At 43.4% G+C, this 25961-nt stretch overlaps 1 protein-coding gene across 1 annotated transcript in view; it reads right to left on the minus strand.

The window, feature by feature from the left end:
• Positions 1 to 25961, minus strand: part of PALLD (palladin, cytoskeletal associated protein) — a 301808-nt gene that overhangs the window by 155161 nt on the left and 120686 nt on the right. Inside the window, exons 3-8 of the mRNA XM_060246546.1 lie at positions 16949 to 17127; positions 16484 to 16544; positions 14329 to 14434; positions 12050 to 12124; positions 6731 to 6872; positions 4950 to 4973 (exon numbers count right to left, since the gene is read on the minus strand). Coding sequence (XP_060102529.1) covers positions 4950 to 4973; positions 6731 to 6872; positions 12050 to 12124; positions 14329 to 14434; positions 16484 to 16544; positions 16949 to 17127 — 587 coding nt within the window. The remainder of the gene's footprint in view (positions 1 to 4949; positions 4974 to 6730; positions 6873 to 12049; positions 12125 to 14328; positions 14435 to 16483; positions 16545 to 16948; positions 17128 to 25961) is intronic.

Genomic DNA, 25961 nt, shown 5'->3' on the forward strand with positions numbered 1-25961 from the left:
TCCAGCTGACAGAGATCAGGTCCCCTGAAGAAAATGGCTGCTTTGAATAGTGAACTTTATGGCATTGTACCATGCTGAAGCCATTCCCTTGCCCAAACCGTGCCCTCTCCTGGATCCACCTCCAAAATATCCATGCATTTTCCAACACATACCTGGCAACCCTATTTTAGGGCAGTTAATTTTTTTTGTGTGTGTAATCATTTCTTGGGTTGCATGCATGGGAGAGGGAATGATTTCATGATGTTGATAATCCAATCACTGAAAAGTGAGTTGGAGATGGGTGGGAGTTGGCAGGACAAAGAAAACTAATAAAAACAATATGCACTGGGAAAAAGCCAACTCAAAACCAGCTTCCAGAAAACCACAGAGGTAAAAGTAGTCTCAAACCAGCCAGAAAAAGCTGTGGGAAAAACAAAACAAAACCCCAAAATATGAAAGGCACAAAAATGCATGTGGAAATCGGGGGATAAACCAAATCAGCATGGAGCCAGAACCAACAACAAAAGTCCATGTGGAAAAGCCCCTAAATTCTGGATACAAAATGGGTTCATTGTATTGGAAACAAAGTAATTACACATTTATTACTAAAACAAAAATAGGACTTAATGGTAGTTTTAAAGGAAGAGAGGCAAGGATAAGGAATTTTATCATGAAGTTGAATTGTTAAATTGATATGCTGAAAACAAGAATTAGCTGCTTCTCCAAAATCTCAGCAAGGATTATCTATATGCTGGCAGCTTCAGCTAACATATACACAAAGTAACTGCAACATTTCTGTTTATTGTGGAATAATACATTTGCTGCTTCAAAATTTACAGTAGGTCTTCCCAAACTTCTTCTGTATCCTTTTTCCTACCCTGCTTTCCCTCCCTTCTTAAATGCTGGATCAGCCAAGCTATCTTTTGCACTTCAGTTTCCTTATTTGGCAAAAAATAATTTGTTCTTTAGCTTCATCCCTCTGTTGAATTGTTCCCCTTCCTAAAGGAAAAAACCAGGGTTATGGGTGGGCTGTGTGCAGAAGAGAGGTCAAAAATATCTAGAGAAGCTAAATGAAGATGCCAAAAAATAACTGGTAATGGAGAACAAAAGGTCCCAAAGAAACCATCCCTCGTAGTAGGGTTGCTAGTCTCCAGATGGGACCTGGAGATCTCTTGCTTTTACAACTGATCTCCATCTGGCAGAGATCAGCTCTGGAGATTGCTGCTTTGAAGGGTGGACTCTATGGGTGGGATCACACTGGCAATTTGGCATGGCAGTATCCCGGCTTTGAAAAAGCTGGTGCTCTTTGATGTGCACCACCACAATCACATATCTGCCACCCAGCTGCTGGAAGAGGCATGGGCCATACACATACAAGAGGAGCATTCAGTCTGCTCCTGCGTGTGTGGGGTGGGTGCATCCCATGCCCCAGCCGTTAAGACAGCCAGGAAACATGCCCTGCATGCATTTTAGAGATTTGCTACTGGGAAGTTCTCAGTAGTTACTTAATCTGGTCCCAGCCTATCCTAAAATGAGTTAAGTACAGGCAGGATTTGGGAGGGGGGAGGAGCAGATGTGTGCATGTGATCACACACATTAAATCTGAAGGGGAGGCATGGCTAGGTCAGGTCAAATCTCTCATATGATCTCACCCTCTGGCATTGTACCATGCCGAAGCACCTCATCTCCCCAAACCCTACCCTTCTACTGGATCCACCCCCAAAGTCTCCAGGTATTTTCCATCACAGACCTGGATACCCTACCCTATAGAGTACAATATACTGTAAATATGTTGGCACTGCTGAAGAAGACAAAAAAGAGAAAAGAAAAACAAAACCAGAATGACACAGCAAGAGAGGATTCTTTTTTCTAATCTAATGTTATTTTATTATCATTATTTTTTTTTGCTTTCCTCATAGTTCTGTTCAGTTAAGCAATGGAACAGATTAACCACTGGCCCCTAGATCCTGTTGCTTTACAAACCGCACAAAATTGGTACAATCCCTTTCCCAGAGTTCTGTGATAAGACTTCCATGTTTTGTCATTAGCTTATGCTGTTCTGGAACTAGGCCCACTCTCTGCACACGCAGTCATCCAAAGGTTACACTTCCGTCTGCAGTCTCCTTCTTGTGCTATCTCTGCAGCATCTGAGTCCCTCTGGCACAGCTCTTCCTATCATGTGAACAATCATACTAGAATGCCAGACCATGTAGAAGGAGCCTTCTCCCCTCCCATATGGTCTCTTTTTCCCTCTCCCCATACTAATATCTGCTTTCCAAGATGCTAGGAGAGTGCTGTTGTGGGGAGGAGCTGTTGCCGGGACTGCTCCCATGTGCTCAACAGTTTCCTTCATGCTGAAACAAGAAGCTGCACTGCAGTGATTCCCATGCCACAAGTTCAAGTGAGGAAAAGGCCTCAGATTACTGGCATTATAGAGAAAAGGCTTTTGCATCCAAGGCAGAATTCTCTGTGCTTCAGGCTCTTTTGTACAGCTGAAGGATTAAACTAAACATGGTTTACAATGTCCCTTTAACAGTGAAATCCCAAGGAGAGTTATGCTCTCCTATATCCAGGGTTCAATTTTGTTTAGGATTGCACTGTAAGACTGATAACATTTATAAGGGGTGTCTGTGTCTTTCCAATGTGAACAACATGAATCAAGCCCCCCCCCCCCCCCAAATCCTGGCTTTAGTATTTTTACATACCAGAAGAACATTGTTTTAAAGAAATTCAATATACTTTGTGGCTGCTTCCAGACAGCTGAGTAATGGCCAAAGCATCAACAGCTGGCAAATGATTCTACTGGTTTCTTTCCTCCTTCCTAAACAGGCTGCTCTTTGAAGGAGTCAATCGGCATAAAGTCAAAATGTCAAAATAACGTAGTACTGAGCAGGTAATTTGACAAACTGTGATGTTGGCCTTAAGTAATTCGACTGGCTATTAATTGTCAAAACAGTCTGAAGAGATTAGTGATGCAGGCTGATTTCCGTCTAGACAGAAAAATGAGTGTAAAACACATTAGGCAGATACAACTTAGCAGTGACAAGAAAAACCTGTTTCATAAATGTTCAGGTGCCTGAATCCAGAAACAGCAGCTATTTTATTCTTTTCCTGAGTCAACCATGTCTGACCTGTTAGCATTTAGTGAATGGCCATCTGAGAATATTTTTGCTAACTGTCAAAGATTAGCAGACAAAGAGATAAAAGCACTCTTCTTTGCTTCCTTGTTCTATTTATTACACCAATAACATTAAAAATGTACCCTGGGAAGATGATGTTCTAGAAAGGCACATAGACAGATAATCAAATTATTTGAAGTGTAACAATCTACCAAGCTTCCGCATTTTAATGGCTTCATAAAACTCTCCAACACCCTTATTCAAAGGGCAGGCTCTGGGAGCTGAGCCAGTTTACCCACTTCATACCCTGAAACTGTTGGTATCTCTGTCCTCCTCTTTCATATTTGCATTGAGTAGCAAACAATACAGTTGCATCACAGTGACTGAGCTTTCTGCTTAGAATTGCTGGAGTTACATCACATCTGCTGTCACAATCTCTGCAGACTACACACATAGCTCTTCTGGGCCTAAATACAAACATCTCTTTTCTTCAGTTTTGTCTTCCAGCCTGCTGAGCTCATCTGGAGAAAAATGAGAGAGTATACCACTTCACTGTACTACTTCTCTCCTCAAGCTCTGATTTACTGATCAGCTGCGGGGTTCTGAAACTTTGCTATCCATTCTATGCCCTTAAACCAGTCAAACAATCAGATCTTTTACCTGACTCCACCATCTTAACCACCAAATATACAGAGCAGTTTGACAATATTGGTTGGCAGGGCTTTTTTTGAGCAGGAACACACAGGGACGCAGTTCTGGATGGCTTGGCATCTGGAGGTATGACCTAATATGCAAATGAATTCCTGCTGGGCCTTTTCTACAAAAAAGCCCTATGTGAAACAATGATGACATCGGGGGTGTAGCCTAATATGCAAATGAGTTCCTGTTGGGCTTTTTCTACTAAAAAAGCCGTGCTGGTTGGGAATCTGACTCTTGATCTGGAGGAGAGTGGAATAGGAATAGTATTTCCAGCATGCTGGTGTGATATTGAACCATCACAATATTAGGGCCTGTACTACCAAACTGTTAAGGAAATTGTCCAGGAGTAGATGGTGGAGAAGATGGACAATTGCTATGAACTATGGGGGCATTCAAGCATTTACTAGTCATTATCACCACTGCTATGTTGTTGAATTGCTGGAAACCACAGATAAGGAACCGTCTGACTTGTACAAGTAGAAAGGCAGCAGGAAGTATATGAGTAGATCTTTGTCCCTAGGCTGCCCACCAAACAGGAAGCACGGAAGTGGCCTAAGAAGAGGGAACCTATCTTCACATTCCTACAAGAGAATATCTAGACAACTAAATCAAACAATTGTGGGATGGTCTTAAGAGGAATAAGAAAACAAAAGCAGAATTAGCCCCCTCCCCACTTAATTCTGAATGCTTTGCCCTATGAATATAGCACTGAATTGGGAATAGTTGTTTATTTTGTTTAAGATGGTTCTGCTTATATTTAACATAATACATATTTGAGAAGAGGAAATTTAGCATTTAGTGGTCTGGTCCTATCAAAACATGCCAGTAGAGTTTCAGTGATGGAAAATTGTGGATATGGTCTGTACTCATTAGATTGCAAGCTGCTCCATTTCTGAGAATGAGGGCTTAAAAGGTTTACTCCGGGGGGGGTGGGGGCCTCCCCACACTGGCCTGGATGGAATTTGCTGTTCCACTAATAAAGGGACTGATGTAAAGTGCAGGATAGCAGGATCTGAAGTCTGTAATAAAGAATAGACTGCCTTGGAGGGGTTTCATATTTCCAGTCCTTTGCAGAAACATTACACTGTTTAGCTTCAGTACAAACACAAAGGGTGAGTGAACAAAAAGATTGTTCTTTCACATGATGCTTACCAAGTTCAGCTGCGGATCGAGGCTCTGCTTATCACATCATCCAAATAGAGAGCACGGGGAGGGAGTAGAAAAGGGGAAAGAACAAAATGTGTCAGAAATCAGTTACTCTCAAAACCTTTAAGAACGTGTTGTAATGTAGCAGTATTAGGCTGTGCTCAGATGACCCAATATGCCAGGGATTGAGCAAACTCCAGTTAGTTGAAATCTCTGCATGCAGATGATCCAGGAAACAAGAGCTTACTGGTTGGCCCCTAAACCAGGATTCCAGAAAGTTTTTATTACTAGTTTATTAGCCACAGTTTCTATAAAGGTTGCCATTTGCCCACCAATGCTCCCCTGTCCCCCACAGCAGTCAGCCGAGGGGAGGGGGACAACTGACTACCTTCTAATGCAGCAATGTCACTTCTGGCTACATAATCAGAAGTGATATCACCACATTGTTGGATGCTCTGGAATTCATCTAAAACTCTGAGGGTTTTGCCACAGAATATTCAGTGAATCTTAGAGCATCTCATGATGTGTTGCATTACTTCCAGCTACACAGCTGGAAGTGACATTGCAGCATCAGAAGACTGACATTAAGATAAGTCTCAGCCCTGCCAGTGTCCTGGGATTGCCAGCTGAGAGCTGGAAACCCTGGTTTGTACTAATTGTGATAGGTTGGGAAGTCTGAATTTGCAAATAACGCTTGGTTGAGAACTACCACCACCACCCCTTACAGCCAGCTGGTCATAGAGGTGACAGGACAAGAAGGATATCGAGATGAGACAGGAAACATCCCTTTTGGGATGTGGAAAAGAGACAGGAAACATTTATGGATGAACCAGGATAGCCTTCCACAGAGGTGGAATTCTAGCAGGAGCTCCTTTGCAAGGCTCTTTTTTGTAAGCTCTTGGAGGATTGGCTACATCAGGGGTGTGTGGGCTAATATGCAAAGGAGCTCCTGCTAGAATTTCACCCCTGGTGCAAAAATGTGACCCCCCCCCACACACACTCTTGGCAGCAGCAAGCAGGGTTAGCACAATGTTTAGATACACGGGCATCAACCCTCACCTGCCTCTCCCGCCCCTTTTCTCCATTGCATTCACACCAATGTTACAGGATTTCAACACACCTTTTCCCCTTGAGTTGCACTGTTTTGCTACATTGCAGCTCAGCTGGTAAAGGAAAAAAGTCCTTTAAATAGCTGAAGATGTGTGTGTGTGTGGGGGGGGGAGATGCAGAACTTAGCTCTTCTGTTATGAAGGTGAAGCTAAGCTTGGCCAGTCCCCATAGTGATTCTGGGTGAAGCATCCCAATGGGCCTGCAGCCACCCTGCAGTTTTCCCTCTGAGCTGGATTAAAGGGGGTTTATTTTTGATCTGGCTCAAAATTGAAGGAAGCCAGATGACTCATTACATCATCTAGATATTCCAAAATATTTTGAGGGCCTCCCACTGTCCTATGGCAGGGGCAGGGAAGGAATCTAAATGTAGAAGCAGCCCAGGACTGGTCACTTACATCTGGTAGTCAAAGCAGAGTTTATTACACTACCTTTTCCTAACTTTTTAGTATGTTTTAACTTCTAACAGCCAATGACCACATACAATATACTTGACTGACTATTGCAGTATCTGTGGTTTATTCTGACATCTGAATGCAGCTTTTGATACTAAAATTACAGGCATGTAAAGTCAAGAATAAACATGAAACAGCCATGTATGATGAAACAATATTGAAGGATATATTCCTATGCTTTTCATGTTACATGGCTATTTAAAAGAGAAGTATTCAGCTGCTTACTTTTTTGAAGAACTCTGAAGTCTGGGGAATCCTGGATTTCAGTACCTTGTCGAAACCAACTGACTTGCAAGGGAGGTGGTCCCCTCACTCTGCACTCAAACACAACTACTTGTCCTTCAGTTGCTGTCACATTTTGTAATTCCTGAAAATTCAATATATGGGTGTTATTTGGACTGCAAAATCTGATGTAAGCGTTCTATTAAGTGTTATTCTGTTTTTCACTCGCTTTATTTAATGGCAATGAAGGGGAAATGTAAACTAGAACTCTGCTATCTGCATAAATATTCTATTTCTAATCTATAGGATACTTTTAATTCATGGTTTCCTGCTGACTGGTCATATGCTGCTATAGGGATGCAGTCAAGATGGGGTGATCATGTTGCCTGCACAATGAAAACTAACATGAGACCCTGAAAATTCATCAAAGTGAATGAAAGCAGAGCTCTCTCTCTTTCTTTCTTTCTTTCTCCTTTTTTGTTTATGGACACAAGATCTTGAACAACCCAAACCCATATGATAATGGCTGACTCTTCTAAAGAATTTTAATTGAACTTTAAGCCTTTATGCCTAGAAGAGGAAGTAGAAGCTGTCCAAAACATTGCAATAGCTGTTTTAGAATCATAGTTTACATCCAAAAGTCAGGTTTGGGAAAATGAATCTGATGAGATGTTATCATGCATTAAAACCCATCTCTGGCTCCACCACTCCCTCTCTTTTTCTAGCAAGGGGCAGTCTGCCATTATGTGTGAGATGGTATCAATAATGCCAGAACCACACTGAGAAAATATCTGAAAAGGGGTTACCAAAAAACTTGCCACAAAAACTTATCAAAGGGGAGGTATTTAAACATGATAACATGAACATGAACAGAATCTTCATTTCACTGAGATTTGTTCAGGAGGCCTTCCAAGTGCATTTAAAACAACCAGAAGGATATGTCTTCACTGTTGCCCATATGATGAGGACTATATAACTATGAACAGAATATTAATTAGTAAAAATTCAATAAAGCACAAACTCTGTTTCTTATAGTACAAGAAACAGAAAATAATCAGTGCAGAAAAGGTACATTTCTTAAAATGTAGATATAAAAAAGGAACAGCATTAATTTTTAATGTGACCTTTGAACAGCTTGACAGAGTATCCAAAGCAACATGACCTGGTACTTGTGGGTGACTTCAACCTCCCTGATGTGTGCTGGGAGACAAAAACTACAAAGTGTCCACAGCACACATGTTCATGACCTGTCTGGCCAGCAATGTCCTTCATCAAATGGTGGCTATGAGGGGCTCAGCCATACTCAACTTAATACTGACCAACAGGCAAGATGGGGTGAAGGTGGTCAGTACCTTAGGGGGAAGTGACCATGTCCTGCTAGAATTCCATTTGCTGTGGGGAACCAAGAAAGTTCGCAGACACCCTAGGGCAATAGGGCAGACTTTAATAAACTTAAAGGCATGATATTATTATTATTCCATGGGCAATAATATCCATGGGCAATAATATCCTTGGGCAATAATATCCATGGGATATTATTATTATTCCATGGGCAAGACTGCTGGGAAAGGAACAAGTGAAGAGTGGGCTTTTCTAAATAGTTAAAGGAATCTTGCAAGCTTAAACCATTGCTATTTCAACAAGAAAGAAACATAGTAGGGAATCCAATAACCTAATGTGGATGAACAGAGAACTCCATGATGTGCTAAGGGAGAAAAAGGAAATGTTCAAGAAATGGAGGCAAGCATATACCTCTAAAGAAGACTATCTGTAGGTTGCTAGGACTGTAGGTCAGCCAGAGAGGCCAAAGCTCGCAGTTAGCTAATACTGGACAGGGAGCCTTGCTACAACAAGAAAATCTTCAGATATGTGAGGAGCAAATGCAAGATAAAAGAGGTGATGAGCCCACTGTTGGGTGAAAATGGAGAAACTCTGACAAAGGACAGAGAGAAAACAGAAAGACTTAACGCCTATTTTGTCTCAGTTTTTTCCCCTGAAGAAGAGAACAAGCTCATCTAGAGAAAGGCAAGGCATGACATCCAGACTGCTGGTTGACTTGGACAGAGAGGTAGTTGAAAAGCATCTGGCTGCACTGAATGAGTACAAATCTCCCGGGCCAAATGGTATGCACCCAAGAGTGCACCAAGAACTCTAGAGAGCTTGCAGAGCCTTTATCCACCATCTTCCAGACCTCTTGGAGGGTGGGAGAAAGCCACATGACTGGAGGAGGGCAGATGTTATCCCATTTTTTCAAAAAGGGAGGAGGGTTGACCCAGGAAACTACAGGCCAGTTAGTCTGACATCTGTCCCAGGAAGATATTGGAGCAGATTTTAAAGGGATCAGTCTGTGAGCACCTAAAGGACAACTTGGTGACCTGGGGAACTCAGCACAGATTTCTTCTCAACAGGTCCTCCCAGACCAGCCTCATTTCCTTCTTTGATAAGGTGACCAGCTTACTGGATTGAGGAATGCTGTTGATGTTGTTTACCTGGATTTCAGTAAAGCTTTTGACAGGGTTCCCCATGATTTTCTGGTGGGTAAACTAGAAGAATGTGGATTGGACTCTATGATAATTAGGTGGATAGGGAACTGCTTGAATAACTGCACTAAAAGAGTAGTTATCAGTGGCATTTTAACTGAATGGAGGGAGGTGTCCAGTGGGGTGCCACAGCGCTTGTTTCTGGACCAGTACTTTTCAATATTTTTAAATACGATCTGGATGAGAGTATGAAAGGGCTACTCATTAAATTTGCAGATAATCTGGATGAGAGTATGAAGGGGCTGCTCATTAAATTTGCAGTGGGAGTAGCAGTGAACACACCAGAAGATAGAATTCAATGAGATCTAAACACATTGCAAAAGTGGGCAGATGTGAACAAGATGCAATTTAACAAGGACAAATTCTGAGTTCTACATTAAGAAACAAAAATGTGGAATATGCATAATGAATGCGGAATACACTTCTGCGTAGCATAGAATCATAGAATCATAGAGTTGGAAGGGACCTCTGGGGTCATCTAGTCCAACCCCCTGCACAATGCAGGAAACTCACAAACACCTCCCCCTAAATTGACATAATCTTCATCGCTGTCAGATGGCCATCTAGCCTCTGTTTAAAAACCTCTAAGGAAGGAGAGCCCACCACCTCCCGAGGAAGCCTGTTCCACTGAGGAATCGCTCTAACAGTCAGGAAGTTCTTCCTAATGTTGAGCCGGAAACTCTTTTGATTTAATTTCAACCCATTGGTTCTGGTCCTACCTTCTGGGGCCACAGAAAACAATTCCACACCATCCTCTATATGACAGCCCTTCAAGTACTTGAAGATGGTGATCATATCACCTCTCAGCCGCCTCCTCTCCAGGCCAAACATCGCCAGCTCCTTCAACCTTTCCTCATAGGACTTGGTCTCCAGACCCCTCACCATCTTTTTTGTCCTCCTCTGGACCCGTTCCAGCTTGTCTATATGCTTCTTAAAATGTAGTGGCCAAAACTGAACACAATACTCCAGGTGAGGTCTTCCCAGAGCAGAGTAAAGCGATACCATCGCATCACGTGATCTGGACTATACTTCTGTTGATACAGCCCGAAATTGCATTTGCCTTTTTAGCCACTGCATCACACTGTTGACTCATGTTCAGCATATGATTCACTAAGACCCTTAGATCCTTTTTTGCACATACTACTGCTAAGACAAGTCTCCCCCATCATATAACCATGCATTGGATTTTTCCTACCTAAATGCAGAACTTTACATTTATCCCTGTTAAAATTCATTTTAGCCCAGTTTTCCAGCCTGTCAAGGTCATCCTGTATCCTGTTGCTGTCTTCCTCTGTGTTTGCAACCCCTCCCAATTTAGTATCATCTGCAAATTTAATAAGCAAATTTAATTTAATATTCCTTCATCCAAATCATTGATAAAGATGTTGAACAAAACAGGTCCCAGGACAGATCCTTGGGGCACTCTTCTCCAAGAGGATGAGGAACCATTCACAAGCACTCTTTGGGTGCGATCTGTCAACCAGTTACAGATCCACCTAATGGTAACAGGATTCAAACCACACTTTACCAACTTGTCAACAAGGATGGTATGTGGAACCTTATCAAAAGCCTTACTGAAATCAAGATAAACGATGTCTAGAGCATTCCCCTGATCCAGCAAGGTGGTCACTTGGTCAAAAAAAGAGATCAGATTTGTCTGACATGACTTGTTCTTGAGAAAACAATGCTTAGTAATCACATCCATTCTTTCTAAATGTTCCAGGACTGACTGTTTGATGATTTGTTCTAAAACTTTTCGAGGTATAGATGTCAAGCTGACAGGTCAGTAGTTACCCGGATTGTCTTTTTCCCCCTTCTTGAAGATGGGGACAACATTCGCCTGCCTCCAATCCTCCGACACCTCTCCTGTTCTCCAAGAATTCTCAAAAATAATAGCCAGAGGCTCAGAATTACATCTGCAAGCTCTTTTAGAACCCCTGGATGCAATTCATCTGGACCTGAGGACTTAGTTTCACTTAAAGAAACTAGGTGTTTATGTACTACCACTATGCTGATCCTAGGTTGGAACTTCAATGTGTGTGAACAAGATCTTGGGCTACAGGTAGACCAAAAGTTAAATATAAGCAGCCAGTGTGATGAAGCAGCAAAAAAGGCAACAATGATCTTGGGGTATATCAACAGAGGCATAACATCCAAACTGCAAGATGCCATAGTTGCACTATACACTGCATTGGTCAGGCCACACTTGGAGTACTGTGTGCAGATCTGGAGACCTCACTTCAAAAAGGATGTGGACAGAATGGAGTGGGTACAGAGAGTGATAAAGATGGACCTGGAGACCAAGCCCTATGAAGAAAGGTTGAGGGTCTTGGGAATGTTCAGTCTAGAGAAGAGAAGGTAGAGAAGGGACATGATTGCTCTCTTTAAGTGTCTGAAGGGTTGTAACTTAGAGGAGGGCAAGTTGGCAGCTGTTCCTGTTGGCAGCAGAGGACAGAAGTCACAATAATGGGTTTAAATTTAGGGTGGGAAGGTACTGGCTGGATATTAGGAAAAACTTTTTTACAGTCAGAGTTGTTCAACAGTAGAATTAGCTACCTGGGGAGGTGGTGGACTCCCCTTCACTGGCAGTCTTTAAGTAGTGGCTGGACAAACACTTGTCAGGGATGATCAAGGCTGACTGAGCAAGGGGTTGGACTAAATGAGACATCCAACCCTGTGATTCTATGATTCTGTTCTATGATTCTATAATCCATACACTAAACATGCTTTTGCTATTAGATCCTGTATTCATTAAATGAGAATCTCAGCAGGGAAACCTTACCTTCGTAAAAACAGGCACAGCATGACTGGGTTTAGATCCATCTGATCTGTAGAGGTATGAAGTAGGACTTTGGACCTAAAAAAGAGAGAAAAAGATGCAACTATTTTCAGGGCACAGGAGTACCATTAGTAGTAATATACTGCATGCAAAAACAGCCTAGCCTATTTACACACATGATGCCAGCATACCCTCTTTTAAAGCTAGTACTTGGCTAAAACTCTAATATTTTCCTATTTTGTAGTTTTTCTGTTTATTGTATTTTTAATTCTTGATTTTAAAGCCTCGTAGAGAGCCAAGTTACAGGGTTTAAAGCAGTGTTTCCCATTTGTAGGGTCAGGACCTGGTACCGGGCCACGGAAGCCTCACTACCGGGTCACAAGAAAAGTCAAAGCTTGCCCCACCCCCAGCAAAGCATGACCTCTGCTTTGCTTCCTTCCTTCTCTCATCTCTCTGTTGTGCAAAGAAAAGCTAGCCTTGAAGACTGACACAGGCTGCAAAGGTTGAGCTCCATTTGGCTTCCTTCCTTCCCCCGTCTCTCTGTTGTGCAGGTAAAAGCTAGCCTTGAAGACTGACACAGGCTGCAAAGTCTGTGCTCCATTTGGCTTTCTTCCTTCTCCCGTCTCTCTGCTGTGCAGAAAAAAGCTAGCCTTGAAGACTGACACAGGCTGCAAAATCTGAGCTCTGTTTGGCTTCCTTCCTTCCCCCATCTCTGTGTTGTGGAGAGAGGAGCTGGGCTACCTCTCCTTCCTTCTTCCCTTCCCTCCCCCTGTGTTTGAGAGAAAAGCTGGCGTCCACTGGCACTTTAGACCCATGAAGTGTTCTTCAAGGTATGAGTTTTCCTGTGCCTTGGAGTATGTTCTTTTGGGGAGATTTCCCCATGAGGCCTGAGCAGCAAAGAAGGCTGTGTGTTTTTTTCAGCTGGGAGGGGTGGGGAGTGGGCATTCCAGTAGCTATTTATTTTTACCAAACTACCCCTGGGCAAAATTGTTGCTGGCTGAGGTCATCTGATGGTGAGGAAGGCTTTTTTTTCCTTTGCCCCCCCCTTCTTTCTTTCTTTCCCTGCAAGTGATGCTCTGTCTGTATTCTTGGTGCTAGGAGGGGGGGGGGAAGCAACAGTGAGAGGGCTTCTAGTGCCCTGGCTCCACTGGTGAACATTCTGGAAGTGACATAACAGGAAAAGATGGAGTTTTGGTTCAGTGTGCCCCAGGTGTGACATCACTTGGCCTTTGACACCACAGGAAATGACATAATTCCTGTCTCCCGGCTCCACCCCCAAAGTCTCCTGGCTCCACCCCCAAATTTTAGTGGGTCACAAAGGAAAAGTGTAAAAATAACTGGGCCACGGGAAAGAAAAGTTTGGGAAACCCTGGTTTAAAGGATTAAAATAGATAAATAACCCAACTGCACCAAAGCTGGTCAATTTGGTCGTATATAGGTCTGAATCTCACAAACACCATTCGCTAATAACGCTTTTCTCTGGTGCAAGGAACCTGATTCAGGAGGGTCTCCTTCATCAGGCAAAAGATGCCTTGAATTGGAAGAAGGTATTACCATTATCAGAACCGATCTGTGAGATACAACACATAATTTATTTAAATATATATAATAAATATATAAATATAATAAATATATATAAATGTAATGGTAAGCACAATTTAAACACACAAAGCCCATTCTAAATATATTCAGCTGCCTGTACTAACTAAATCTAATTTTATAAGGGAATGTACAGAATATGACCTTGCTGCTAAATTTTATTTAATGTATTGGACATTTTATTCAAAAAAATTAATTATGCAACTACTGCTATTTAATACCGTAAACACTAGGGATGGACACAAACCAGAAAAATTTGGTTAGTGTTGATTCGTGGCTGAACCATGAATCAAACTGGGAACTTTGTTCACAAACTGAACTGGTTAATGGCCCTGCAAAAAGCTCCCAAAAGTCTATGAAACAGCCCCCCTGAGATCTCTGGCAATGCAATGTGGTATGGTGTGGCCTGGAACTGCCAAGATGGCACAGTTGGTTACAGTATCCCCCTTGGTACTAAGATAAACTCAGCAGGTTCCTGGATTGGATAGGTTGTGAAGGCAGCATTTTAAAAAAAAACCCATCCCACAAAAAGGGTTTTGTTTTCTAGGGAAGGCTGTGGAACAATTGCATCTAAGAAGGAATTCAAGCTGGAACAGTTGCAGGTGATGTTATTTATTTACAAAAGTCTGTGTCACAATGAGTTACCTAGAACATAACTAAGTTAAAATGTGACATCTACATACTTGCTGATTAGGCACCGAGATAGGTTGGATTACTGCTGTAGTGATCCCAGCCTTTGGAGCGGAAGATCCTATTGTTAAAGAAACAGAAGTACTTTTCTTCTGGGCCCTACATAAAGAAGGAAAAAAGTCAGACAATGTTCCTATTGCCTCCCTCCTATAGGGCTTGTTCTCATGACCATGGTAGCCCATGACACCCAAAGAAATAATCTCGCCTACTGATAGCTTCCATTCCTGCCTTAATATAGCAATGCAGTTATGTGCATCCAACCAACATGTTGCTAGTGTGCACAGGGTTTTGCTTTCTGGCACACCACTGGTAACTCAAATTAACGACAACTTGTTCTCATATATGAGTTGCTGAACCTCACATATGGCTTTTGACTAAACTTCTCCTATGTCTGACATGATCTGAATTGGTCATATTGATAGTAATGTTTCATTGATTGCCGTCTCCTTGTGGTGGGAGACAGATCAGCATACACTGTTGTTAGAAAGTAGGATTGCTATGGAAGACTGCAGCTTGGTAGAAAAGAGTGGAGTGTCAATGTTCCATCTACCAATTGTTCTCTGCATTTCTTTTACTTCTGGGTTGCCTACTGGCAAAAGATAACTGGTACTCTTTAGGATGCTGGATGTGGCGCCAAGGCCTCCAAGTTGCTGATTCATGCCATATCATCTTATTTAATTTTATCCTGGGGACAATTAATTGGGATATAATGAGAGGCTGTTGGACAACCATTCAGGAAGTAGGGGATGTAACCTATCAGAAGAAGCGCATTCCCTTCCCCTCCATTTTGAGTCAGTGGTACAAAGAAAAGACAGCTGTATGGCTGTAGAAACAGAAGCATTTCTGTTGGTCACTCCTCACATGGCAGCAGAGAGATATATAAACTAAAGTTTTAAATCTCTTTCTCTCTCTTTCAAAAACATTAATTTTTATTTATGAAAAAATTCTTGGCAAATGAACAAAACCCTATTGAAATAAAATTAAGATATCCTTACAAAGATATACTAGTGATTTTCCTCTAGAGGCCTACATTCACAGACTGGAATCACTCATTTTCAAAGACTTTGGTCCCTTTCAGACAGCCTTTGTAATCCATTTGAATAGCAGGTTGCTAATGGATATTTTTGTGTCAATTCAGACACAACCATTTTAGCAACTGGCTGCTAATAGATTTTATTTACCTGTTAATACAAAGCTGTTTGCATCCCATTGGAAAACTGGGGCTGAGCTGTTTATGAAGGAAACTGCTTTCTTCTGTTTTCACCTCTTTGTTGTGCTTCTGAATTGCTGTGGTGTGCTGTGTAAAAGTCTGTAGCGCTTTCCACAATGCCGCTTTCCCTCACCCTTTTTTGCCATGCAATCTTTATTGCCCTTTTTTCCTTTGAACATTCTAAGTTGAACACTATAATGCTAAATCAATATAGCACATCATACTATGGTTTAGTGCTATAGCATTCAACTTAGAATGTTTGGGGGAAAAGGGCAAGGAAGATCACATGGCAAAAAGGGTGTGTGTGGGGGAAGCGATGCATACCACTTCAGAGACAGCTCATTAATGGGATGAATATTGCTGTATGAAGCCCTCACCCCTCTATTCTTTTACTCAGAACCAGGCCAACAATGGATAACATCCAGTTAAAATGGTAATGTGAAAAGGGCCATACAAATTCCAGGAGCAAAGCAACACTATAGATAAGAAAGGCCACAAACTGTTTAACTAAAAGTTCATACACATGTAGTTTGATATGCTACATACCTAGATTTTCAGATAACAGTAATTTCAGGTGCAACTGACATGAGAATTGTTTTTGTTTTATAGAACTAAGTGACATTAACAGAAATAGATAACACAATACTGAAAACCTTCCTGTGTCTGCAAATCAAATTTACTTTGAACATTCAGCCAGCAGAGACTTTCATACTGGCTATCCAAATGGAGACAATGAATGAAAATCCACCTCTGTTTCCCCATGTCCAAGGTTCAATGCAACATTTTAACATGGCCTAATCATTAATTAACACTGGCTTGTCTTTTTCCTGTTCTATGACAGTAGGAAGAAGAGGTGAAGCAGAACAGCTTTGCAGTAATCCTTCCAGACCATTCTAGAGATAGGGTGTGTAACTAAAGGCTGTTCTACATAAACTTACTGTGGCATGGCTCCAGAGTTTGATTTGAAAATTTCACTATCAGAATCAGAGGAACTGGCACCTGCAAGCAGCCAAAAAAAAAAAAAGCTCATGCCATCATGACTTCCATATAAAGTTTTAAGTTAACAAAATATAAACTTCTCCATCACCTTACAATTATGTTTGCAGCACAAACACTCACCTGCTGAAAGTTCTTTTTGTAGAATCACTGTTTTCAAAGATTTTGAAATTTACCCCTGCTCCAGGATATCACAGTTTCATGCCAAAGATCAGACTGTTTGAGCCCTACAGAATTACAGTGACCATCTGGTGCAGGCAAGCCATGGAAGCAGGAAAGATACAGCTTTAAGCTTCCCTCTGCAATTTACATCCCTTTATAAATTATGACTATCACTGTAAATCTCTTGCAACCTATACAGAATGCATATAATGTGTATAGTCTCATCAGTTGTCATGTTTTCTTACCTTCAACAAATACTTCTGCAGATGTAGAGTCAGATCCAACTGAGTTTGAGGCAAGGCAACAATAGCGCCCTGTATCGTCCTCAAAGGCTTCTGGTATAATTAGTCTATGGAGTCCTTCGTTTTCACAACAGATCTGAATATCAGGAGAATTTTTTAGCTCTTTGCCTTCACAAAACCACCTGTAATTCATACAAAAAGAAAGAATAAAAAGTGCTAAAGAAATAACACACAAAGTGCACAATTACAGTTCACAGAAGACTTGTGATATTCAAAAGCATTTTCATATTTCTCCATTTGAGAGGCATAGGGCATGCTGGACTGAAAGATGGCCATAAAATATGTTTGGCACACCAGAGTGTGGTGTTGGAGCAGAGAAGGGAAGTTGGGAACTGCACTGCTGTATTTTTTATTTATTTTACGGAATGGGAAGTATCCTGGCTCCACCTCCAAAGCCTCAAGGCTCCACCCGCAAAGTCCCCAGATATTTTCTGAGTTAGGTGGTTAATGTCTGATGGCATGCCTCCTTCAAATCTGCCTTCATGGCCTAGTGGTTAGGAGGCTAGTCTTGGATGTGGAGTCTGTAAGCTCAAGCCTAGCTTCTGTCTATTTTTTTTTTAAAGGGAAAGGGAATATATGGCTTGGAGCAGGGTTGGTGTGTGTGGTCAGCATTTTGATTGCCAGCCAGGTTCTTGTGCCTGTGTGTGCCATTCAGAGGACTGTCACTGGGTGTTGCTGCCTGATTGCTGGGTGTTGCTGGGGCTGCTACAAGTTCAGGTGTACTTGCTCTGCACCTTGCAGAGGGTGGGCATGTACTGCTGATATGACCCCAGTCTGCTTTATGCTCATGCTCTAAATCCCACAATACACTGTATCTAGTCATAGAAGAAGAAGAAGATATTGGATTTATATCCTGTCCTATATTCTGAAACTCAGTGTCTCAGAGTATTAACAATTTCCTCTATTTCCCCCCCCCCACACACACACAATAGACACCCTGTGAGGTAGGTGGGGCTGAGAGAACTCTTATAGCAGCTGCCCTTTCAAGGACAACTCTTACAAGAGCTATGGCTGACCGAAGGCCATTCTAGCAGCTACAAATGGAGGACTGGGGAATCAAACCCAGTTCTCCCAGATTAAGAGCCCACGCACTTAACCACTACACCAAATTAGCAACAAAACCAAGTCATATTTGAAGGCTCTAGAGAGAAACTCCATTTTTCCCTTTCCAGAATCCCCATTCTTTCATTAATGCCAGAAAGCTAGAGACACTGTAACATTACTTTAAAAAGTACTCGGAACTGATATTAACAGCCCAATCCAGATATAAGTGGTGGCTGGCTGCGGCTTAGCTTCCGCGCCGCTAGTAGATTTCCTGAGGACTTCGGCACGCTGGAGCATGGGGAGGGGAGAGGCGTAGCTTGCCGTGAGGGAGGCGGAGGCAGAAGAAGGGGAGGGCCAGCCCCCCCCATTGGCCAGTCCTGGCGCATGTGCCACAGCTCATGACAGTCAGGGATGGGGAGAGGCAGCCCAAGAGAGGCTGATAGCCATCCCCAACCCACCCCCAAACAGAGAACGGAGCCAACGATGAACAGACCATCACAGACAAAGGAGAGATGTCCCACCAACATGGGGAAGGAACAGGAGTGAGGCTGGGCATGCGCACACGAGAAGCCTGGCTTGGTGGTGAGGCGGGGATGGGGGCGAGACAGGCCCACATGGGACCACAGAGAAGCCATCAATCCCCTCACACCCTCCTGCTTTCAGAGACTCTGCCAATGGTAGGTAGACAAGCAGGAAGTACCAAGTGCAGGAGTTCGCTGTCATAGACAGTGGCTGGAATGTGTGTCTGGGAGTGAGCAGCCCAGCAGCAGACACCCCCCCCCACCCAGAGACCCCCTGTGTTGCCCTGACGCCCCCTGCCATGTGCATGAAACACCTCCCCCTGGGGCCGTGGAACTTCAGAGTGCGAGTGCTTCAGCCGCAGAACTCTGAGTCCACTTCATCAGCCCCCCCCCCACTTAGTGCCCTGCGCATAACAGCCCTGTGGGGTCAGGTAGGCTGTCAGCCCAGGCAGGCTGAGCAGCAGCACTCCCTTCCCCTGTCCAGCCACGCGGGGGGCAGCATGGTGGCTCATAGACCATCCCCCCCCCAACCAAGTCTGCCCACCCTCCCAGGCATTCCCTCGGAGAGGCCACTGACAGGGGGGAGGGTTGCCCAGGGAACATGCAGCAGATGCCAAGCAGGAGAGACAACAGAGGGCACAGCTCAGACTTTATTTTTCCGGAACAAAGTGCAACATTCTTCCTGGCATGCACTGGGCAGTCTTGCCATGGGCAGGGCTCCATTCCGAGCAGCGAGCAGAAACAGCTGAGGGAGTGGAGGGGGCAGTGGAGTGGCACACGTGGGAGTCTCTGTGTTGGAGTCCCACCTGCAAAACAGAGATAGAGATCAAACACAGCTGCAGGGGCGGCGGCTGGAAGAGCAGGCTGTGTTTCAGCCGGGTGCTCTCTTAAAGGGACAGTCTCTGACCCACCTCCCCGCAACGGGGCAGCTGGCACACACACACACCCCATGTCCCGCCAGGGGTTGGAAACACGGCAGAGGGCAAACCAAGGGAAGGGAGCAGGCGGCAGCACAGGGGAACGGGGTCAGCAAATGCCCCCTGCCGGAGGCCACTGCCTGGTTCAAGTGCCAGAGACACTCGCACACCAAGCGGTTGAGAGTGAGCGGAGGTGGAGGCTGGGGGGAAGACAGTGGAACTTACCCAGCCATGGGCGACAATCCTCGCATGCAAAGAACCCGTGGAGACCTGGAAACAAGAGCAGTTAGCCCCAGAGAAGAAACCTCTCTCTCCCCCTTGCAAGTCAAAGATCCTGTCAAAGCAACCACCTAGTGCAAAACCTGTCACCAGCGTGCCTGCCTGTCCCTCACTCTAAGTCTGTATGGCCGGGAGCTTGCCGGCAGAGCTTCCCACCATGCGCTCCTTTTTCTAACAACTGAGTTGTGTGAGGCCAGAGCAGAAGTATTTTTAGGAGGGAGGAGACCGCGACTGGGTGCTGGGGAGGGGGCTCATCAGCCCGAGGTGCAAGGGGATTGGCGAGGCAATCACGCCACTCCCTAAAGGATTTACGAGCTTCTGCAGTGGTGGAGGCAACCTTTGTTTTTGGTTTCAACGAGTGCCTATGGGCCACACTGCCATTTTTGCTGGCATAAAGTTGTGCCTCTTGGGGGGGCGTGTCATGGCCCAAACTGCTCAGGAAGCTGCCTAAGCCTGGCCACGCCCCCAACTCCACCCCCTCCTCTGCCTGAACGCTGCGCTCCGCCTCACTTCCACCCACGCTTGGGCGCAGCCGTCAGGCACCGCTGCCCTTGGGCGGAGCGGCGCTCGGGTTAGACACCGCCCAGGTAACTCTCCCCCGCTGTGGCGGCGCTGGTCGTTCGTCAGTGCAAACCCTTCCTGTGCCCATGTAGTGGCTCGTCTGCTCCCAAAAGACTTTCTGCCCCCCCCCCCCCCGGATTGTGCTGTAGCAGTACTATTGTAAACAGAGTTTCATCAGTCTAAGCACATTGATTTCTATGGATTTAGGAGGGTGTAACTCTGGATAGGATGGTACTGTCTGCATGCCACAGGATTCTACACGGTTGGATACATTTTTCCTACATCTCATAGACTCATAAAAAAGGAGAAGGGGACTGGGTCCATAACTAAGTTTATGTACCAATGCAACTATATAAAAGCTGATCTTCCTTCATAGGAATCAATTACTTTTTCCTATATTTATACGTGTACTTTAGAATTAGATATACAGCAGTATTAGATACACAGATATATTAGATATACAGCAGTACTGAATTTTAAAGGAAATGCCTTCTTTTATACATTGCAGTTTATCTTCCCAAGAATGCCTTGGAACAGTATGCATCCATGTGGACCATTAATATTTTGCTAAGTTTCAACTATGTTGTTAATCGTAATCTTTTTAAACAGTAACTTGAATTATGTTCAAAATAGGTTATAAAGGTCCCACTCTGTCACAAGACATGGGAGCTAGCAGTCTTCTCAGTTTTGTTATGACTCTACCAGCACATGTGTTTAATTCTTGCCTGCAGATACCGGGCTATGTTGTATATCATACCTTCTATGCCCTCAGTGTTTTAAAGGTTAATACTAGCAGGACAGGTCACATGACCACACAGATACCACTTCTCACACAAGACTTATAACTCATTTTTAGCAGGCAGACCCTTCCTTTTCCAAACAAAAAAAATCTGGCATGGGAGATTCCAAGCAAAGCAACTATATACTAAATGCTCAAATCTGCCTTCCTGTCTTAGAAAGAAAATTTGCTTCTGCTGTTCATAACATTTACAAGTAAATCTTCTTCTCTAAGGTGCTACTGGACTTTAATCCAGTTGTTTTACAACAGACCAACATGGCTACCCTTCAACAGTAAAGTAAAATAATAAAGCATCAGACAAATATTGAGCTAGGATTAGATTTTTAGATAGTAACCTGTTACTTGTGTTCCAGCAAAATGGGATTCTAGTGAGTCTGGGGTAGTTCCAGTTTCTGATCAGCATTGGGGAAGCCAATTATCTGTTTGTTTGTTTGTTTGTTTTTTGCTGGGCAATGAGTTTCAGTTTATGCACAGTTCCTGACTGATTACATATTCCATGTCATGTCAGTCAAAGGGTGCTAGTATCTGCTCAAAGCTGACCTTGGGCCAGCCTTAATAGGCCAGTATCCCAACCAGGAATGTCAACAATGGGCCAATGAGGCATTCTTGCTAAAATAAATTACTTTCTGCCTTCTTTATATAACATTAACACTAGCATTGTTATGGGGAGGAGAACTTCTTTTTCAAAAATTCACATTTCCAGATATAGTCATTGATTCCTCTCTCTTTTTCTTTTAAAAAATCTATTTTTTTTTTCATTTCTCCTTGTAGAGAAATCAATGCACCTTTTGTAATTCCAGCCCTTGTAGTTGTTTTATGTCACACACCACAGAGTGATGCTCTAGCAGGAGTATAGGAAGGTCAGGAAGACATTGTCTGCCTTTGAGAAGTTACAGGATGAGATTGTGAATTATTGCAGAACTTGCCTTCCTGCCCCAGCTCTCTTCAAATTGATTAGAAACAGACGTCAAATTCCTAAAATGAGGAAAAACAATGGATTGCTGGATTTCAAGGAGAAATTAGGTTAAGAGGAATCAAGAGAATTTCTTTTAACAACACCAGTTACACAACCAGGATATGGGCCTCAGCAAAAATATACAATGAAACAATGTTTCTTTTCTGTTTAAGATAGACTCCAGAGTAGAACAGTGCCTTCTCTAATCAACACACAATAGGATTAGGCAGGCAAAGCGACTTCCATTCATGCTAATGAAAACTATGTATACAGTTTCCCTACGCAGAGAATAAACCATACATCCCTTAAGGCTAGGAAATGTTGATGATGGAACTAAAACATTCTACCACTCCTTCCTTGTAATTAAAATCCAACAAGTTCCTATTGCGTGTACTACTGTGCCCAGAGAAAAATAGATCACTTCATCATGGAACCAGAATACATTGTTTACTTGGTATCCCTGTTTGGCCTCATTTTCCAAAGAGGAAGTCTGCAGACAGAAAGTATTCTACAAGTTTGAGTGGCCAGTATGTTTGCATTCTTGTAGGGTTGCCAACTCTGGCTCAGGAAATTCCTGGAGATTTGGGGGCAGTGTCTGGGGAGGGCAGAGTTTTTTGGTGGTGGTGGGGAAGCTCAGCAGGGATGAATTGCTGTAATGTCCTCCATTTTTCTCCTGGTGAACAGATCTTTATGGTCTGTAAATCTGTTGTAATTCTTGGAGAACTTCAGGCCCCACCTGGATGTTGGCATCTCTAGTACTCTACATTCATTTTGCCCCTTTGACTGGGGTTACCAATCTCCAGTTGGGGGCAGGGGATCCCCTGGTTTGGAGGCCCTCCCCCTGCTTCAGGGTTATCAAAAAGTGTGGGGGGATGTTTTACAGGCACTCCATTATACCATATGGAGATCATAGGGTATAATGGAGAATTGATCCATGAATATCTGGGGCTCTGGGGGGCTGTTTTTTGAGGTAGAGGCACCAAATTTACAGTATAGCATCTGGTGCCTCTCCTCAGACCCCCTCCCTCCAAGTTTCAAAAAGTTTGACCAGGGGTCCAATTTCATGAGCCCCAAAAGAAAGTGTTCCCAACCTCTATTATTTCCAATGAAGGGAAGGCATTTAAAAGGAATATAGTCCGCTTAAATTTGATGGCCAGAACTCCTTCAGAGTTCACCCATCTGGACCTTTAATGGCATAACATACACATTTAGACATATACAGAGTGGACCTTCAGAATTCAATAGTGCTTGTCATAGTCTTGCTCCTAGCTCTATTTCCAAAGTCTCCTGGCTTTACCCCCATAGTCCCCTGATATTTCCTGAGTCAGACCAGGTAACCCTACCCTTTTCGCTATGCTGCAGTTGGCTACTCCCAACTGCACAGACTGCATGAAGTCTACAGAGCTGAGTTTTGTTCTATAGAAGCCAGAGACGCTGTCCTGTGTATCATTATGTCCAACAAGTCGGGCACAAAATTTAATACTGCAAAAGTGAACCTTAGAACAAGTTGTATTTTTTTCCTGATTGGTACAATATTTAAGTGGCAGAGAATGGTGAGAGGGTTATAAATTTGTAGGATGTTTAGGATGAGCAAACACAAAAGATATTTAACAAGTGACTTGCTGCCTGTTAAGCAAACCTTCAAAAGGCTTATTTTTAAATCACATTTCAGTTGCTGAGCAATCAGCTTGATATTTTAATTCAAATGTTAACCCAGTCATGTTTTGCTGGATCTTGATGTAATATAAATTGGGTCTGTAATTAGCCTGCTGTATATGGGTCGGACATAATGAAAATTAAGAACAGAGAGAAAGTGTGAATCAAAGCTATGGCGAACTTTGTTGACAATGATCAGCAAGTCCCTTTGTCAGATTTTTAACCTTATTTATTTATTGAAGTATTTCTGTGCTGCCTTTCCTACTGGCTACAGTGGATCAAAGCAGCTTACAAAAAGCATACCCACATCTAATGTTGCAAGTAAGTTTGGATCCCCAAGGGGGAGAAAAGTGAGGTATAAATGAAAATAAATAAATAACTTAAAAGAACAACCAGGAAAAAAATTCTCAAACCACCAAACTTGTCCTCTTGGGAATGCCTCCTTGTACTCTAACTGCCAAGTACCTGCCTGAAAGGAACAGCTTTCCAACTGCTGCAGAAACCAGACACCTGTAGGAGCCATCTGTTTCTCCCCCGGGAGGGCACTCAATAGTGCTGGAGCTGCTACTGAAAAAGAGTGAACCCGCATTGCAGCTGATTGGACAGTTTTCATGACCCTGAGAAAGAACTTAGAACTTAAATCCAGATGTTAAGCCTGTCATGTATCGTTTTATTATTCCAATATTACTGGATTGCTCAGGGAAAGTGGGGGGGGGGGGAGAAAGAGAACTATTCTTCCAACAGATTTATTTCAGGGTTTTAGCATCCAGTCATTTGTTCTTTTCCTTGCATCAATCCTGTTTTCTGCTTTTCCTTCCTACAGCAATTCCCGCCGCAGCCAGGTTTTAATTCCACATTATGCCTTGTTACATGATAAAAACAGTGAATAATCAGTAGTGACAAAAGGATAATTATTGTGCTGTTTGCTGCAGACCTGGCTCTTTAGGATGATTAATGAGGGTGAGAGGATCACACCCTTCATTGCCTTTTAAAAAACATTCTGAAGACTCAAGGAAAGAGGATGTTGGCTTCAGTCCAGGCCGCAGTTATATGTGCTCATGTCCCAGTGTCATTCATGCATAAGTTTGCGCAAGATTTGCAGCCTTTTATCAGGGTTGCCGGGTCTGCGTTGGAAAATATCTGGAGATTTTGGGAGTGGAGCGAGGAGAGGGTGGGGTTTGGGAAAGGGAGGGGCCTCGGCATGGTACAATGCCATTGAGTTCACCCTTCAAAGCAGCCACTTTTTCCACGGGAGCTGATCTCTGCCAGCTGGAGATCAGTTGTAAAAGTGGAAGATCTCCAGGCCTCACCTGGAGGCTAGCAAGTGTTCTTCATAATGATCAGGGCTCAGAGTAACTTGTTTTCTCCTGTACATGAAAGCTTATAAGCTGTGCCATTGCTTAGGATGCCACCAAAATAAATCACAACTTCCACATTTCTTGCACAGAATTTTCTTCTCCTTGATAAGTTTGTTATCTATGTGCGAGGATTTCCTCTGTCTGTGTAGCATTTAGCCATGAAAGCCCACTCCTCTCCTGCAGTGGTATAGTGAGAGTTAGGCTTACAGTACTAATAGAATCAGCAACTTCTAGGTGGAGCTTGGAGTTTTCCTGGAATAACAACTGATTTCCAAACTGTAGTGATCAGCTCTACTACAAGAACTGGCAATTTTGACAGGCAGACTCTATGGCATCACATCCCAGCTGAGCTTCTTCCCCTCCCCAAATTCTGTCCTTTTCAGGCATTGTCTCACAGATCTCCAGGAATTTCCCAATCTGGAGCTGGCGACCCTAACTAATAGAAATGTCTGTGGGCCGAGATTCTTGATAGGGTTGCCAGTCTCCTGCTTCAGTGGTTCCCCTGGTTTGGAGGTCCTCCCCCTGCTTCAGTGCTATCAGAAAGTGAGGAGGGAATTTGAATATCCACTGGGCACTCCATTATATCTTATGGAGACTTGTCCCCACAGGGTACAATGGAGAATTGATCTGTGCTATCTGGGCCTCTGGGAGTGCTATTTTTGAGGCAGAGGCATGAAATTTTCAGCATAGCATCTGGTGCCTCTCCTAAAAAAGCCACCCAGGTTTCAAAAAGATTGGACCAGGGGGACCCAAAAGAAGGTGCCCCCATCCTCCAGTAGTTCCAATGAAGAGAAGGCAGTTAGGTTTTCCAATCCCCAGGTCCCAGCGGGGGATCCCCTGGTTTTACAGGCTTTCCCTCGCCTCCA

This window comes from Heteronotia binoei, chromosome 9 (assembly GCF_032191835.1).
Source record: "Heteronotia binoei isolate CCM8104 ecotype False Entrance Well chromosome 9, APGP_CSIRO_Hbin_v1, whole genome shotgun sequence".
Classification (NCBI taxonomy): Eukaryota; Metazoa; Chordata; class Lepidosauria; order Squamata; family Gekkonidae; genus Heteronotia; species Heteronotia binoei.